Source organism: Miniopterus schreibersii, assembly GCF_964146895.1.
Source record: "Miniopterus schreibersii genome assembly, chromosome: 3".
Classification (NCBI taxonomy): Eukaryota; Metazoa; Chordata; class Mammalia; order Chiroptera; family Miniopteridae; genus Miniopterus; species Miniopterus schreibersii.
Window position 1 is genome coordinate 24,677,644 of NC_138103.1, and position 17,277 is coordinate 24,694,920.

At 49.0% G+C, this 17,277-nt stretch overlaps 1 protein-coding gene across 1 annotated transcript in view; it reads right to left on the reverse strand.

Moving 5' to 3' along the window:
• GALNT17 (polypeptide N-acetylgalactosaminyltransferase 17) overlaps positions 1 to 16,699 on the reverse strand; it is a 390,020-nt gene extending 373,321 nt beyond the window's left edge. Inside the window, exon 1 of the mRNA XM_081131890.1 lies at positions 15,191 to 16,699. Coding sequence (XP_080988016.1) covers positions 15,191 to 15,428 — 238 coding nt within the window. The 5' untranslated portion in view covers positions 15,429 to 16,699. The remainder of the gene's footprint in view (positions 1 to 15,190) is intronic.
• Between the last annotated feature and the right edge of the window lie 578 nt (positions 16,700 to 17,277).

Consider the following 17,277-nt stretch of genomic DNA (forward strand, 5'->3'; position numbering starts at 1 on the left):
TTCCATTGAGTTCTATCCACTAGAAATAAGTCACTAAGGCCAGCCCATAATAATGGGAGGGGAATTAAGCTCTACGTTTTGCTAGAAATAGTGTCAAAGAATTTGCAGGTATTTTTTCAAATCACCACGCCTAGGAAAATCATTTCTCATTCCTTTAGGTTGAAATTTTTATTGCTGCCAAAAGATGCAAATCTGACCAGCCTTGGCCAGCCACTGTTTACAGGAAAAGACATTCTTTGAATCATTGACTCTGCCTATCTGATCCATAAAATTACTGAAGTTGAACAGGCTTTAGGTCTTGTCTAGATGTCAGTGGGGAGAAAAACTGAGTCTTGGAGGCGGTGGGCTAAAGGTCTTGTTTCAAGGAGCAGTAATGATTCTGCCTACCACCGCTATGGTATTAATAATAAATAAAATCATTGATCAGCATTCTCCTATTATTTACAGGCACTCTTCAAAGTGTTCTACAAATATCACCTTGCACAGTCTTTATCATACTTATAAGAGCAGCTGCTGTCTTCCAGATGGGTAAACGGGAGCTCAGCAATGGCATACGAGTTGCCCTAAATCCAAGCTTTGGCTTGGCTTTGTTAAAGTAGCCAAAGGAAGTTTGAGATCCCTCTCTCTAACTTGAAAGCCCATGCTCAGTCCACTGTATGGCACCCCCTGGAGGTCAGCTGGTTAGGGAGGTCTCGCTGGCAGCGGCCCAGAGCTGCACTCTCTGGCTCTTGTCTGGAATTTGATGCCATGGAACTTTCTCTACTGAAGATTAGGCTTTCAACCAAACTGTCCTTGAGAGGTATGCATGAACTTACACTCTAATGAAAACGTGGATCACTAACACTAGGTCCTTTCTCATGGAGAAGAGGAAGGACAGATCTCGATCCCCAGGGGCCTGGAGTTCTCGGTGCCCTGGAGGAGGAGCTGGAGGACCCACCGAGTAATGATGCTGGAGGGGCTGCAAGCCCTTCACTGGCTGCAGTGGTGCCAGCCAGAGATCTGAGCAAGGAGGGTGAGGGGGAAGAAATGAGAGCAGCCCATTCCTCCCCAAGTGTCTTGTCTATGTGTAAAGGCTACTGGAGAGCAGCAACAGATAAGAGTTTCATTCAAGCCACCCATTAGTAACTACTGTTTAGCTTTTGTTTTCTCCCCAAACTGCTATGTGCAAGTAAACACAGCCCAAGGGTTCTTATATCTTCCTGAGTGTTCATCTTCAGCTAATTGGGGGGGAGGGGGGAGGGGCGAGCTCTTGAAAAGACATTTCATGAGATTTGTGTGTTTTAATATTATTCTCAGCCCCTTTCTTCAAATCTCCTGGAATCAGTTCAACGGCTGGAAGATGGGTAGGCAGGAAGCAAGGCTGAAGTGGATTTTAGAACAACTTGGCAAATTAGCAAAGTTTTTAACGTCATTAAAGAGCTCTTAAATATTCTTCCTGAACTACATTTTTATCTTGCGAATGCATTTCAGTAATTGCTCTAAAGGAAACTGTGCAACTTTGGCACAAACATAAATGTTTGCATGATTTAAAATGCAGTGGCAGCAACGATCATGATTTTTTTTAATTGCTAATTTTTAAACTAACCTTTTTGGTTTGTCTCATCTTGAAAAATGCCAGTTCCTATCAGCAGAAGCTGTAGTAGAGACAGTGCATATATTATTTAGTGGCTTATAATTGCAAACAACTTAGCTGTATTTCAATACTTAACCCTCATCTCCAGCATGGAGCATAAGTAGGGTGTGATTACAATCATTCCCATCATTCTGTAAATAGAACAATGATATACTGAGACATAAGACTATTTGCTTAAAGCCAATAGCAGAACAGATAGAAAAGCTGGTCTAGAACCAGAGTCTTTCAATCTAACTACCTTACACCACCTCACTTATTGTTCAGCTCAATCAGTATCTGTTGATCATATTAACCGAGGACAGAAACCTACAGTAGATAGACTGGCCTGTCACTTAGGAAGACAAATGTTCTAACTCTGACTGACTAAATTAATCAGGATCATTAATACTAGCTGCTGTAACAGATAAGCTCCAAAATCTCAATGGCTTAGCATGATGGTCCAAGGCACAGAGACATCAAGATAGAGCTAGGGAGGGCAGTGCTCTGCTCCATGCAGTCATTCAGGGACTAAGGATCCTTTTGTATGCCACCAAGAAGTGGACTCCAAGGCCACCACAGAAAGGTAAAGGGAGAAGGCATGGAGGACCCCACTGGAGTTTATGTAGGCCAGGCCTGACAGTGGCACACATCATTTCACTCATCTTCCACTGCCCAGAATTCAGTCATATCAGCTGTACCCACCTAATTATGGGGAAGGCTAAAGATTATCTCTGTGCCAAAGAGGAAAAGTCCATAGTGAACACAGCATTGCCTCTGCCACACCAACTAGAGAGAAGGGTAGTTCTATGCCACCTGATGTCAGACTCCCTAATCCAGACCCTGATCTAGTATAAACGATACCATAAAAAAGCCTTTTCCCCTACCTTCAAGAAGTTCAAACTAATTTTACACTGCATACTCAATCTCAGGTCTGTGGCACAAGTCAGGATGGTGAACACCATGAGAAGAAGGGTGGCAACGGGCTTACCTTCTGGACACAAAGGAACCACACTGGCCATTTGCATTAGCTTTGTGCTGACACACAACCTCTAAAGCCTCCTACATACACTTCTAGGGCCTGGACCCCAAGCTGGATATGTGGTTCCTATGCAAGGCTTGGTATCCACTGAAAAAATGACCATTACAAGCTTATACTGGATCATACCCAATTAAAGCTACCATGATACCAATATAATGCATATCCGATTACAGGAAGGGCACAGGGCAGAAGCCAAGAACAAAGCGTGTCTGAGGCCTGCTGAGAGTTGCCCAAATGAAGAAGAAATTAACAATGTACACTTGTCAGCACTCCTGTTGTGCTCATTTCCTTGCAAATATAAGCAAAGCCTTTTAATTAACTTAATATCAATTTCACTTTTCTCATATTTTGTTCTAATTATGGGCTGGATTTAAAGCTCACACAGCATAATTTAGAGCCCTAGAATTAACAGCTTTACAACTTTGCACACTCGTAACAGCTAAACCTGAGGAAAGTGAGGTTCCCTGCCATCATCTTGTCACTGCACCCCCATGCCTGCCCCTCTCCAATCCCTGGACCAGTGCTGATGCTGCTCAGGACCGAGTCCCTCACCCAGGAGTCAGCGAGTGCCAACTTCACAAAGGAAGACCCAGAAAGGCAGCTGGCAGTGTCTGTTTTGCGTTTATGGATAGTGATGCTATCAGCTAGAAATGCCTGGGAGCTCTCACCTAAGCCCCTACTACTAGCTGCAGCTCCCACAGATATCTCCCTGATGGGAGACAATGTTGAGGCTGGACAGGCCCTTGGGGTTCTTATGATTGCAAGAAAGGAACTTTGAAAAAACAAGGTTATTATCCACAAGTCCTGGAGGTTACATGCCCCAGGCCATATAGCAAGGTTGAAGATACAGAGACAGAGAGCAGGCCTGGGGCTCTGCCTTTATTAGGCAAGGGTGGGGTGCCTAGGGTTCCACAGGTTCACTTTTTTTTTTTTTTTTGCCTTTGGATTTTTTTTGTTGTTGTTCAAAATATTACAGATATCCCCTTTTCTCCCCATTGACCCATTCCACCCCACCCCACCCCCTCCCTGGTCTCTCACCACACCATTGTCTGGGTTATGTATATAAGCATATAAATTCTTTGGTTAATCTTTCCCCCTCCACCCACCTGGCCCCTCTTTCTCTCTCAGTTTCCTCAGTCTGATCCATGCTTCCATGTCATTGAATCTATTCTGTTCATCAGTTTATTAAGTTCTTTAGATTCCACATATAAGTGAGATCATGTGATGTTCGTCTTTCTCTGCCTGGCTTATTTCACTTAGCATAATATTCTCCAGGTCCTTCCATACTGTCCCAAAGGGTACAAGATCCTTCTTTACAGCTGCATAGTATTCCATGCTGTAAATGTCCCACAGCTTTTTTATCCACTCATCTACTGATGGGCACCTTGAGCTGTTTCCAGATCTTAGCTATTGTAAACTGTGCTGCTATGAACATAAGGGTGCATATATTCTTTCTGATTAGTGTTTCAGGATTCTTAGGATATATTCCTAGAAGTGGGATCACTGGGTGGAAAGGCAGTTCCATTTTTAATTTTCTGAGGAACCTCCATGCGGTTTTCCATAGTGGCTGCACGAGTCTGCATTCCCACCAGCAGTGTACTAAGATTCCCCTTCTCCACATCCTCACCAGTACGTCATTTGTTGATGGCAGCCATTCTTACAGGTGTCAAGTGATACCTCATTGTGGTTTTAATTTGCATCTCTCTGATGATTAGCAATGCTGAGCATTTTTTCATATGTCTCTTGGCCATCTGTATGACCTCTTTGGAGAAGTATCTATTCAGGTCCTTTGCCCATTTTTTAATTGATTGTTTGTGTTCCTCTTGTTGACTTGTATGAGTTCTTTGTACACTTTGGAAATTAGCCCCTTTTCAGATACATCCTTGGCAAATATGTTCTCCCAGACCATGGGGTTTCTTTGTATTTTAAGGCTGATTTGTTTTGCTGTGCAGAAGCTTTTTAGTTTGATGTCCCATTTGTTTATTTTTTTCTTTTGTTTCTCTTACCCTAGGAGATGTATCAGTGAAAATTCCAGTGAGATGTCTGTGACTTAACTGCCTATGTTTTCGTCTAGGATTTTTATGGTTTCGCAACTTACATTAAAGTCTTTTATCCATTTTGAGTTTATTTTTGTGCATGGTGAAAGTTGGTGGTCTAGTTTCACTGTTTTGCATGTAGCTGTCCAATTTTCCCAACACCATTTATTGAGGAAACTGTCTTTACTCCATTGTATGCTCTTGCTTCCTTTGTCAAATATTAACTGACCATAATTGTGTGGGTCAATTTCTGGGATCTCTGTTCTATTCCATTGATCTATATGTCTGTTGTTGTACCAATACCAGGCTGTTTTGATTACAATGGCTTTGCAATACAGTTTGTTAACCAGTAAAGTGATCCCTCCCACTCTGTTCTTCTTTCTCAATATGGTGCGCCTATTTGGGGGTCTTTTTTGGTTCCATATAAATTTTTGGAATATTTGTTCTAGCTCTGTGAGATATGCTGTTGGTATTTTAATAGGAATTGCATTGGATCTATAAGGTTCACTCTTTATTGGTGAGTTTAAAGCATACAGTGCAGGAAAGGAAAATTAGGGTCACTCAGGAGGTCAGTCATCTGTTCACCTGGGGCTTTCTGAAGGAGGAACGTCATGGGGGGGAGGCTGCCTGGCTCTTTATCTAGTTGTGTAGCTGCCAACTGTTCATTCAAGATATATGGCTATGAAATGGATGCCTGGGCAATCAAAAGCTTAATGCCAGGCACTTACATTAAACTAAAAAAAGCTTACTGTCAGGCAATAGTGATTGTAATTATTCAACAGTGTCTCTGGACAACTTATTTATTTCTCTGAGTTTCAGCCTCCTCATATGTACAATGGGTAAAATAGAAGAAGGTTTGATGTAGAGTTAAATATCATGAAACACTTGCTATGTATTAGATGCTCAATACAAATGCTATGTATACTAAACTATGGTATACACATGTATGTACAAATTTCATGTATTTCATAAACTCTAAAATGCCTTCAACTGGGGGTTGTACCATTTTATGTGCCCATAAGAGGAAAAATGCTACCAACTAAAATATGACATACCACTGATCATAAAATAAATCTCAACTTCAGAGATGTAACAATATGCATCTAGCATTGACAAAAAATGGTTATATTTTTGGGATTTTCAATCTATGAGATGTCTTCAAGTCAAATTCAAGTTAACCGGAATGCCCAAGGAAATGAGTATTCTAGTTAATTCAATTTCTAGTAGCAGAGTCTTGCTTCACTTTAATATTCATTAAAAACGTACTGGGAGTATAAAGATGCAGAGTCACAATGCAAATACCATTTCTTCTCTCCTCTTTTGCTTCCGCCATACTTACTTTCTTTGGAAGCAACTATTTTCTTAAAGGTTGAGCATTTTCTGGACCACACATGGAAGCCTGACCAGGGACACTTCTGGAAAAGATTTTCTTTCTTGATTAATAATAAGAGGAGATGTGGCCAGTGGTATGGTGTCTCCTACCCTGCACAAAGATGCAATGACTGGAACTACAGCAGCCGTCTCGTAACCACAAAGAATAGATAAGGACAAATGACATTATGATGTCATCATAGTGACCTCACAATTCTGAACCAACCCTATCGCTACTTCTGGACTTGTTAAGTGAGAACAAGTTACCTGCTCATGAATTAATTCCTAAATGACCTAGGGAGGGGTTTTTAAAAATGAATATAATCTATTCTCTTACAAACTATTGGGTATGACCATGTAAACAATTCATTATAATGTAAGGCAGAGATGAACAAGGGTTAAAAAGAGCCCATGCAAAGTATGGTCTAAAGTTCAGAGAAGGAACGATTAATTCTGACAAGGTGGCCAGAGAAGGTTTCAGGGAATAAAGGGCTTCTGAATGCTGTCCTTGGGGGAAACACGAGATTTTAATGAGATGGGCAGAGGGATATTTTTCGTAATCTGATAGTTTAAGGACCCTAAGTCACGTAGCTCTCGTTTTTACATGCATGAGCTTTGGTCAAAAACAGAGTAGAATTGGAACCCCAGTCTCCTAGCAGTTAGTTCAGTACTCTTCCTACCAGGGGGGAACAGCACCTAACAAGCCATGCATAACCATACTACACCCCTCGGTGAACACTAATCACACAATTAGCCATTGTAGCTGAAATTGGGATAGAAAGAGGCCCTGGTGGAACCCTGCTCCCTATTAACTGTCAGCACGCTCGTGCACTGGTGTCTGGATGCAGCCGCCTGTAATTACGGCTGCCGCTTATTACTCATGCATGGCAAGGCTGAGGCTTGGCAATGACAGGAACATTATTAAAAGCAAAAATTTCTCTATCAGTGGCTAAGCCGATTGTCATCCACATGTCAGAACAGTCTAAGGACCTGTGAGGAGCAATAATGAAGGCAGAGGAAGGTCTTTCGACCAAGTGAGTTCTGCATTTTTTTAAAAAGTATTACAGGCATCAGAAAAGGAGGGAGAAAGGGAGGGAGGGAAGGAGGGAGGGAGGCTCTCCTGCTTGTGTGGGGTGAGGGACAATTTATCTGCTTTTTTGTGGCTCCTGCTCCCCTGGTCAAAAGCTACCCCATGGGCAGTAGGCTCCCCTGGACTTCTGGGTTCCATCTTCTGGTCCCTCAGCAGCTGCTGAGGAAGCAGGTCCTGCCCTGCAACATAACATTCCAGCTGAATCCAGAAGGGACAGGAGGATCCAGAAGCCTGGCAGTGGCCTCAGAAGGCAGACCCATGTGGTGGCTGCAGCAGCCACAGCTAGGACAAAGCTTGGTTTGAAGCAGACAACTCTCTGCTCTTATCACCAGGGCCTCCCACAGAATCCCTCCCACCCACCCACCTCCTCTTTGGTTGGGGAAGGCATGGGGAACAGAAAATGAGACCTATCACCAGGGGCAAGACAAGCCCGGGTCCAGCTAAGCCGCAGAGTGTGCATCGTCAGGGCACCAACCCCTGCCATGTAGCGGGCTTTCCTCTGGAATGAGCTGATGAGGGCAACACTGGGTGGATGGAGGAGAGAACACTGAAGTGAGCGCCCTGGAAGAGCTGGCACAGGAACTCCTGCCAGGCTCACCAAGGGAGGGGCTGTCAGGCTGAACATGGAAGGATGGAGCCCCTGGGAGCTAGAGAAAGGGTGTGGCTGGGGGCTGGCAAGATGGAGGGGAGCACTCAGGTCAAAGTTCCTGAGGGCTGACTGAGATTTTTCCAAAGGGAGCAGTTTTAGGTGCTAACTCAGCTTGCGATATGCCCAAGGAGGGGCCTGAAGTGAGGTACACCTGGAATCACTGAAGGTCGAAGGCTGGTTGAGTCCTGAACCAGAGACTTGGCTGGGTCAGCGAGGCCAGCACTTCACACCACTCCCGGGTTCTAGCCCACTGCCCCGCCTGTCCACACACACGCTAACCCCCAACATCAGGTCCCCGGGTCTCACTACCTGTCTCCTATGGTTCATGCATCAAAACTGCTGAGTTCTCCTGTTCAAGTTCAACACTCATTGGTTAAGCACCTACTGTGTACGAGTTCAAGCCCCACCCTTCCATACACTCTAATATTCTTCTGAGACCTAGTGTATCCTACAACCTGTCTTTCCAACTAGACCACAAACGTGTAGTTGGGAGTAATGCCTGCCCCTCTCTGTAATCTGGGCCGAGTCCGGCAGTGGGGAAGGGCTCGCTAACAGAAATGAAGGACCCACGTGCTCTGTAACAGGACTTGACATGTGCTCATACAGGCTGCCATTTCTTCCCTTAGGCCTCAAAAGTGGTCACCCAAAGGAATCATCATTATAAGGAAGCAGAGGGGGTGGGCAGGGTTAGAAAGAAGGAAACAGAGTTCAGCCTCAAACACACGTGAAGAAAAAAGGATCTCAAGTTAATTCAGAGCCCAAGCAAGTCAAAGGAGGACCTCCTCTCACCCCTCTCAAGATTTCCATCCCAGGTGGCAAGGACCACACTCTGCCACACACAGCTCTAGCTGTTCACGCTTTCATTCCACAAATGGATTTGCTAAGCACCTACTGTGAGCCAGTGCAGTTCTCGGCATCAGGGATATGACAGGAAGAAGGCGCCAAGGTCCCTGCCTTCTAGCAGGTAGCATTCTCTCAGCTGCCTTGCATCCAGCCCTGTGGCTCCTGCTGGTCATCCTGAATCCCTTTTGTCATGACTTACAGCCACCCCACCGCACAGTGGAGAGGTGAAGGGATCTGCCCAAGGTCACACAGCTAATAAGTGATACAACAGAAACCAAGCCCAGTCTGTCTGATGCCCAACCACCTTTCTTCTAATATTATATTCTTAAGGACTGGGAGGCTATCTAATCTTAGGTTCTCTCTCCATTTGACGTGGGCATTACTGTGCCCACATTCCTTCCTCCCCATGTCACTGTTAGCTCTAATTACCAAGCCTTCTTCCTGTCCAGAGACACTCCAATCTGGCAACACCAAAGGTCGGGAGGTTGGATTTCCTCCTGGATAATGACACTGGTGGCCTCTCCTGGACTCCGATGGGCAGCGGCTGCCCCACTGGGAGGGTGCCTGTAGTGCACACACTGGCCAGTACAGACGTGCCTGCATCTGAGGGCTGTCTGAGAACTATGTTCCCCATCTCTCCAGGAGGGACTGGCAGCCACCAGATGCTATCAGTCTGCTGGTGGTAAATGAAGAGAGCCTCCCTCCAACACCCAGGCCCTGGCTCCCGAGTGCTCCCCAGGCTGCCACAGAGCCCCGCTGAGGGCCTGCAGGCAGCACGTAGTGGCGTGTGCTGCCCTGGTTTCCTGCTGATGCCTGTTGCAGTGACGGATTTTTATACCAACATTGCCCTCTGCTCCTCCCCCTTACCTGCTTCCCATAGGAAATGCTGCCACCATCCAGCTCTATAGTCTACAGGAGCACATCTACATCCTGGCAGGAAAGAGGAAACAGCTGTGGGCCAGCTCTGGCATCCGTGATGAGATGCCTTCAAATGCCATCCCTCTCTTTCTGACCCTACCCTGGAGGCATGTAGAGCAAATCTCTACTTCTGTCCCTCTGCACCAACTCTCTTTTCCTGCCTGGTGGGTTTGGCTTATGTGTCAGGCTGGGTGGGCTGCACTTGGGTTATTTGGGGACATTTTGGTTTTCTGCAGCTCAGACTCCAGCCTCGTTCACCTATGTGGCTTGGGGGCAGGACTAAGGGCAGGTAATTCTGACTTCTCTTCATTCCCACAAAGATTTTCAATTTCTTCAAGCAACCCTGCTTCTATTCAATATCCTTCTGAAATCTAAATTTGGAACCTAACCTGAATCAATTGCATTTCCACTTACAACAGAGCTGCCCTGGGCTTACTGAATGGAGCAGTGACGTGCGCCTTTCCGATTCATCGCACAGGGGCGCTGATGAGGGACAGGGCCACTGGCCAGAGCTCAGGGCTTGCGTGGGACATGTGAAACACCACAGCCCTCCACTGTCTTCCCCTGACTCCTCAGGAACATGCTGGACTGGGGACAAGCCCCGCGGCATTCAGGAATCTTGGCTCCGCCCTTCTCTGTCTGTGCCATACAGGCTAAGTCACGTCGTGTCCACATCTCACCTTTCTCAGCTCTAAAATGAGAGAAACAACTTCCTCAGAAGACGACAGAAGGCCAAAGTCGTGTACGGAGTGACATGGGAATTCTAACAAGAAGCCTGCATGTCCCAAGGTCCATTTTCCTAATGCCGGTACAAAACCACCATGTCGCCATTTAAAAAAACAGTTTAACACATTATTATTTTCTTCTGTATGAATTTATTCAGATTTTCCAAATTTTCTACAACAAATATGAATTCATTTTATTCTACAAAAAAGGAACATAAAACCATATTCATGTTATAAAATTACATATTCAAGAAAACATACCGAAACGTGCTGCTCCCTAAAGTGATTGATTGCTTCACTTCCAAGCTCCTCAGGAGGATCAGGTGGGTGCTCTTCAGTCAAGAGGGTAAAGGACCAGAGCAGTCTCAAGATGGTACAGGCAGCCTCAAGATAGGGTAGGCAGGACGGCTTCCTCACACTCAGTCTCTCCAGCGAAGACTCTCCAACCCCTTTCCCTCACCACATTCACCCAACCCAACTCAGCCTTTACAGTGTTGAGGTTATTTCCCCTGTGGCTATCAATTACCATCCAACCAATCAACCAATAAACCTAGGTGCCCACATTATGCGCAAAGTTCTGTGGCAGATGCTGATCATATTAATTGAGGACAGAAACTTACAGTAGCTAGACTGGCCTGTCACTTAGGGAGACAAGTGTTCTAACTCTGACTGACTAAATTAATCAGGATCATTAACATTAGCTGCTGTAACAGATAAGCTCCAAAATCTCAATGGCTTAGCATGATGGTCCAAGGCACGGAGATATCAAGACAGAGCTAGGGAGGGCAGTGCTCTGTTCCATGCAGTCATTCAGGGACTAAGGACCATTTTGTATGCCACCAAGAAGTGGACTCCAAGGCCACCACAAAAAGGTAAAGGGAGAAAGCATGGAGGACCCCACTGGGGTTTATGTGGGCCAGGCCTGACAGTGGCAGAATAGAGGTGGTATTAAAAAGTCCAAGATTATATGAAAGGTCACTGACAACAAAGCCTCAGGCAACTCGGAGAAGGAACAGCTCAGACCATGTGGATTGGCACAACTTCCCCACCCCCAGCCCATGACCTTGAGCCAACCTTTAACAGAAGAATGTAGAAAAGGCAAGGAGAGCAAACCAGTCTCAAAGACTGGGGCCAAAAAGTGGAGGCTACAGTCTGAAGGCAAATGAGAGGTATTTCAGCAAGTCGATCAGTCTCGCTCAAGGAGGTAGAGGACACTGGGCAAGGTTGGGAAGGTGGGAGATGCGACTGGAGCTGACTGTGGAAGCCCACTGTCAGCCCCCAAGCCTGACCACGATTCCTCAGGAAACAGTGCCCCTGGAAAGTCTGAGACCCTTGGGAGGTTTGTGCTTTCCACTCAGATAGCTGGAACCATACATGCAGAGTGGAAGAGAGGGGTGAGAGGCCAGAGGCAGGGCACTGGGTTAAAGGGTCGAGGTCAGCAGTGGAGCTTCACAGAAAGAATGGAAGAGCAGATACAAGAGAGAATCTGGAGGGAAAGTGCTCATTAATCCCCGTGTGCTCTCTCCTCCATACCAGCATCTGGACTGTCACTTTAAAACATGTCCTTTTCAGCCTGGATTAAGAAAAACAAAAACAGTAACAACTACAACCTGTAACTTTTTCAAAAAGGATTCAGGGCCTTGATACCAAGAGTCTTAGCACAGAGGCCAGTTCTGAGGAGGTCTGGGTCACCCAGGCGCCCCAGGCCCAGGGGGCCCCTCTCAAGACACCCACAGAAACCTGTCTCATGAATGAAAGAGCGCCCAGATGGCTGTGTGCACAGCCAGGGAAGTGGAGCCCTCCAAGAATCCCTGCTGCTGGAACTTCCTAAGAGTCTGCAGGAAAAGTCTGGGAAATATGAGCAACCTTTGAAATGTCAGCATCCACTGTGTAGCTACCAGGGGGCTGGACCCAAGTAGCCTTGTTCCTACTGTATGCCTAGTGCCTGGCTCTCGCAGGTGCTCCATAATCCTGAGGAATAAAGAACCCTGAGGTCAAGGTTTCCCTCTCCTACTTCAGTAGGAGGGATGGAACAGGCTGCAGAGCAAAAGGACACAGCAAGCAAGGTCCCATGGCCCAGGCACTGGGAGACCTCACCTCCCTTAGCCAACCTCCCACTGCAGCAGGTGGCCCCCTGCAGGCCTAGCTCATCAACAGGCGGGACACCAGTACCCTAAACAAGCACAGGCAAGGAAGAGAGTGCTCGGGGCTGGAGTGGAGAGAGGTGGATCCTCTCCATTTCACAACATTTCCTGGCTCTCTTCCTCCGTGCTTCATGTCACTACAAATTCCACTCTGCAGCCAGGAAGATACCATCTACCTTGTTGCAGCTTGAATTCCTGGCTTGCCCAGGAAAAGCTCTCAATTCAGCCTTCCTTCAGCTCCTCAGAGGCTGCAAGTCAAGAAAACTCAGCCTTCCCATCCCACAGCACCACCTGACCCAACCAGTCCCAAGCGCAGGACAACCCCACTCCCCTGGGGAATCTCTTGCCTGGCAGGAGCCAGACCCCCAGCCCTTCTGAAGCAAGCTCTTGGTTTCTTAGGAGTCTCCACACCCACTAGCTGGTATTGGCAGGCAAATGGGTTTTCCTCTTCACTTTGCTTGGTGTAGGCAGTAAGGTAGAGGGCAGTGGACTATGGGCCGGGCCACAAGCTGATAAGACGTGCAAAGTCTTGGACCCTCACCCCAGATTTACTGAATCAGAGACTCTGGCTGTGGGGTCCAGAAATCTGTCTTAACAGGCCTTCTATGTGACTTTGAGGCACTGCAAAGATTGAGACTTGCTGGTGCAGCAGCTAAGAACCTCAATTCTGGAACCAAACTGTCCAAGTTCAATTCCCAGGTCTACAACCCCCTGGCTGGGTGACTGTGAGCAAGCTACTTGGGGGGTGTGGGGGGCAGTGACAGTGCCTATCTCCGAGGGTCGCTATAAAGACTAAATGAATCCCTGGGTGTCTGTAACAATTAGTAAATACCATTTGCAATTTTATTATCCTATTTGGGATATTTAGGGGTGCATGACTATATCATATTTAGTTTCCTAATTGAAACCAATACTAAAATGACTTGTTCCCTGAGTGTAGCCTGACAGTGAGGGAGCTCAGGCTATCTTGCACTCTCTCTTTTTCGGGGTCCTATGGTACATCTAAGGCAGGTATCTGTGTAGAATAATAAGGCCCGCCCCAGAAGCTTCTAATTCCTGCAAAAATGAGCTGTGGGTTTTGTTTCATTCTGTGCCTTGATTTGTTGACATTCAGGAGAAGAGCTCCCTCATGACCCCCACGGCAGACTACATGGACAGCAGGCCACATTGTCTGTGGGGGGTTGGGAAGGCTGCAGGGGATGCCTTGAACTTGTCCCTTGAACTACAGGGACAAGTTCAAGGCATCCTCTGTATACTTGCTGAATGACATGGAGAAGACCAAGGGGTCCTTTTAGGGGTGCTCCGAGATCTGACCACATCCCACCCGGAAGGACCCAGAAGGGATCATGGGAGTGTCACCCTTCTCCCTGCCACCAGCCTGGTCTCCCACTCTAACTGCAGAGAAGACAGTTGAGTTGAGTCTTCCTAATGTAGATTCTTCTTGCCATCAAACTTAATACTCCTTATAATTAGGAGGAGATAGTATATAGAAGTTATCAAGAACGTAGGCTCTGTTGTCAACCAGACAATGGGTTCTGATTCCAGACTCTACCACTTACTAGCTGCAGGACACCAGGCAACTTAGTTACCTCTCCACGTCTCTTTTCCTCATGTCTGATATGGGGATGGAATTCAATGCACTTAAGAAATGTCTGCACAGTGTCTGGCACACAACAAGAATTTCACCAATTATCATTATCTTCATGATTATCTCTAATTCTGGAACTACCATGAGAACATGTGTTAGAAACTCAGGAAGGGAGGTGGCAGCCCTGGATCTGCCTTAGATAGCAGCTATATGGACCCTGGAGAGCTGCCTGTACTTGAGTAGGGAAATCTCAATCTGACCTTGGGGACAGCAAGTGTACAACGATCTGTCCCTGGACCAAATGTGACCAGAGCACATTAAGTCTCCCTCTTCTCCTAAAGCACTGAAGAGAACATTTTAGATGGAACAGATTCTGACAACTGTCACTACAGGGAAGTCCTCACTTCACGCTGTGGATAGGCTCTGTGACTTAAAGAACACTGGTATAACGAAACCAATTTTACCACAGGCTAATTGATATAAGCAAAAGCTAAGTTTCCACAGAATCTCATCAACATTTTAAGGAAATGAGGTTGAACGAATCCATGTTATTGGAGGACCTGCTGTAATTGGATGGGACACCTCACTCTACAACACTGTGAAAACCTGCTTCCCCAATCCACCAAGAACTTTAACATCACCCTCAGGCAGCTCTCTGGCAGAAGCCAGGTGTGTTTTTAATAGCAGCCTCCACCTAGGTTGCGAAATGGAGAAGTCCTCATTATTAGCTGTGCAGCCCGCCTCATCCAACTTACTACCAAAGTGCATTAGCTCCAGACCTGAGGCCTTGGCTCTGCAAACATTTAAGCCCACCAAAGTCCCTCCCTGTCTGAGTCCACCAAACGCTAAGCTGTAAGAGCTATTTCCTCCAAGTCAGTCTGTGCCTCCAGTTCCATATGGCCACGCGACTGGTTTCTGCACTTGGGATTTAGTCTCCAGGTAAGGATTCCTGCACGTGCCTGCACACAAGGACCGGGAACCAGCTTTACAGACATGTTTCCACAATAAAAGCAAACTTACAGGTAATTCTTTCCAGCAGCCCCGGCCTCCTGGCCCAGAGAGGGTAGAGAGGGTAAAAGGGAGCGCGCGGGAGCCAGGAGGCGTCGGCTCCCCCGCACCGCGCGCAAGGCCCCCGGGATTTAGCGAGCCCCGTGGACACGGGCGCACGTCCTTACCATTCAGTTGCCTGTAGACGATGTCCTCCAGCAGCGAGAGGCGCTTCAGGACCGCATCCTGGATGGGGCTGGCGCTGTGCGCGCTGAGGTTGGCCACCTCGGCACGCGGCCGAATCTCGTGGAAGCCGTCTCCGCTGCGCAATGCGATGGGCCGGCACTTGGCCAGAAAGAGCACGAAGCCGGCCACCGCCAGCAAGTTCAACACCAGCAGCACTTTGACTCTTCTCAGTGAAGCCATCAAACACACCAGATCGGCCCTCGCTCCGGACCCGCGCCCTTTCCAGCTCTGGCGAGGCGCGGGGCAGCCGGGGCAGTGTGAGTCTCACACTCTGGACCGCTGGCAAGAATCCCAGCCACTCCCAGCCCCAGAGAGCAGATGCTCTGGAGGCAGAGACAGTTGAGAAAACAGGGCGCTCAGAGGGAGAGCGAAATCGCTCACATGGAAGCTCTGGGTGTGGAGAAGTGCTCCCAGGGATGCCTGCTTACTCCACCACGGCGCGCGGCCCCTTCCAGGCGCCTTGGCTTCTCGGAGAAGGGCCGGCGGTCGGGGGGCCTCTCCTCCGCACCAGCAAGTGGTCCGCCGCTGGCCCTTGGGCCGCCGGGCGCGGGGCTGCGAGAGCAGCAGACCTCCGAGGCCAGCTGCTAGGCAGGAGGGGCTGTCCCGGCGCCCGAGTGGGAATGGCGCGCAGGTGCCCTGGTCAGGGTTTGTCGCCCACGGAGGAGCGCGCCGCACCTCGGGCCGCACGGCCACCACCCCAGTCCGCCGTCGGCCGTCGCGGTGTGCGACTCGCGGTCTTCAGCCAAGGACCGGTTGCTGGGGGCGGGTGCCTTTGTTCCGCTCACCAACTCGCTCCGTCACGCCGGGCAGAGGGAAGGAAAGCCCGCGCCCGGCGCCCGCATCCTCGCGGCTCCGCAGTCACGCTCAAGTCTCAGTTACTCTCAAAGTGGGGGCAGTACTGGGGAGTGGGCGACCAGGCAGAGGGCGACGTCCTTTCCGCCCCTCGCGCTGGAGGACACCCCACCTCGCGCCAAACTAACCAGAGCGCACAAGCCGCGGGCTCCGGGACACATTCCAAGTCCCAACACCACGCCGGGAGCCTCCGGGGCCTGTCGGTCACACTGGCCTCCCTCCGGGCCGGCGCGTCAGGGGAGGCTGGCCGGAAGGAGGAGTCGGACCTCAAAAGTCACAGCAGTTCTCTACCCTCCTCGGCAAACGTCGCGGGGAGAGCGGCGGGAGGGACTCGCACGGCGCACCCTCCGCTCACCGGAACGGGCAGCGCCGTTGGTCCTGCGCCCCCTCGGAGCCAAACGCCGAGTCTCCTAATTGGCGGACGCGGCGACACCGCCGCTGCGGCACCGAGTGCCCACACAGCCCACGCACTGGACGGTCCGGAGGGCACGCGCAGGTGGCGGCGGGGCACGGGCGCGGCCGAGGGGACTCGCTGCGGCGCCGGCTCCTCCGCCGCCGCCCCTGGCCACCCCCTCTCCGCGAGCCAGTCGGCCGCCGCCGCCCGCAGGCTGCCGGGCGCACAGCTCCCCGGCTCGCCGCCCGTGCGCGCGCACCCGGAAAGGGTGGGGGCGCCTGGAGAGCAGCACCGCGCGGGATAGGGGCGGTCAAGTCATGCTGGCGGCTGAGGGCGGAGGGGGGACCCTTCGGTTCTCAGCACTCCGGGAGCCGGCGGGGCTGTTCCATCCCGGTAGGCGATGAAGACATCCCTTTCTGTGCGCTCGCAGCTCCGCTTTGCGTGGCCGGGAATGGCTAGAGGGAAAATCTGGCCTGGAGACTTGGATTCTGTTACTTTGGGAGCCAGGCCGGGCGTTCGTGGGCTGGGTGGGTTCCCACGTGTGAAAATTCTAACCGACCACGTCACAGTTTCTTTGTCCACTCCCACCTATAAGCATTTTGTTGTAAGAAGCCTATCTTGGCTCCTGGATTTCCGTGATCTCTTTCTCTTCCCAAAGCCAGGAACTCTAAATTCTAGAATTCAAAGCCCCTCGTTGACCCATTTAATTCCTTGGTCCTAAAAATGAAACCAGGCTGCCAACTAATAAAAATCCAGGCAATGAATCTGGTAGTTTCCACCACA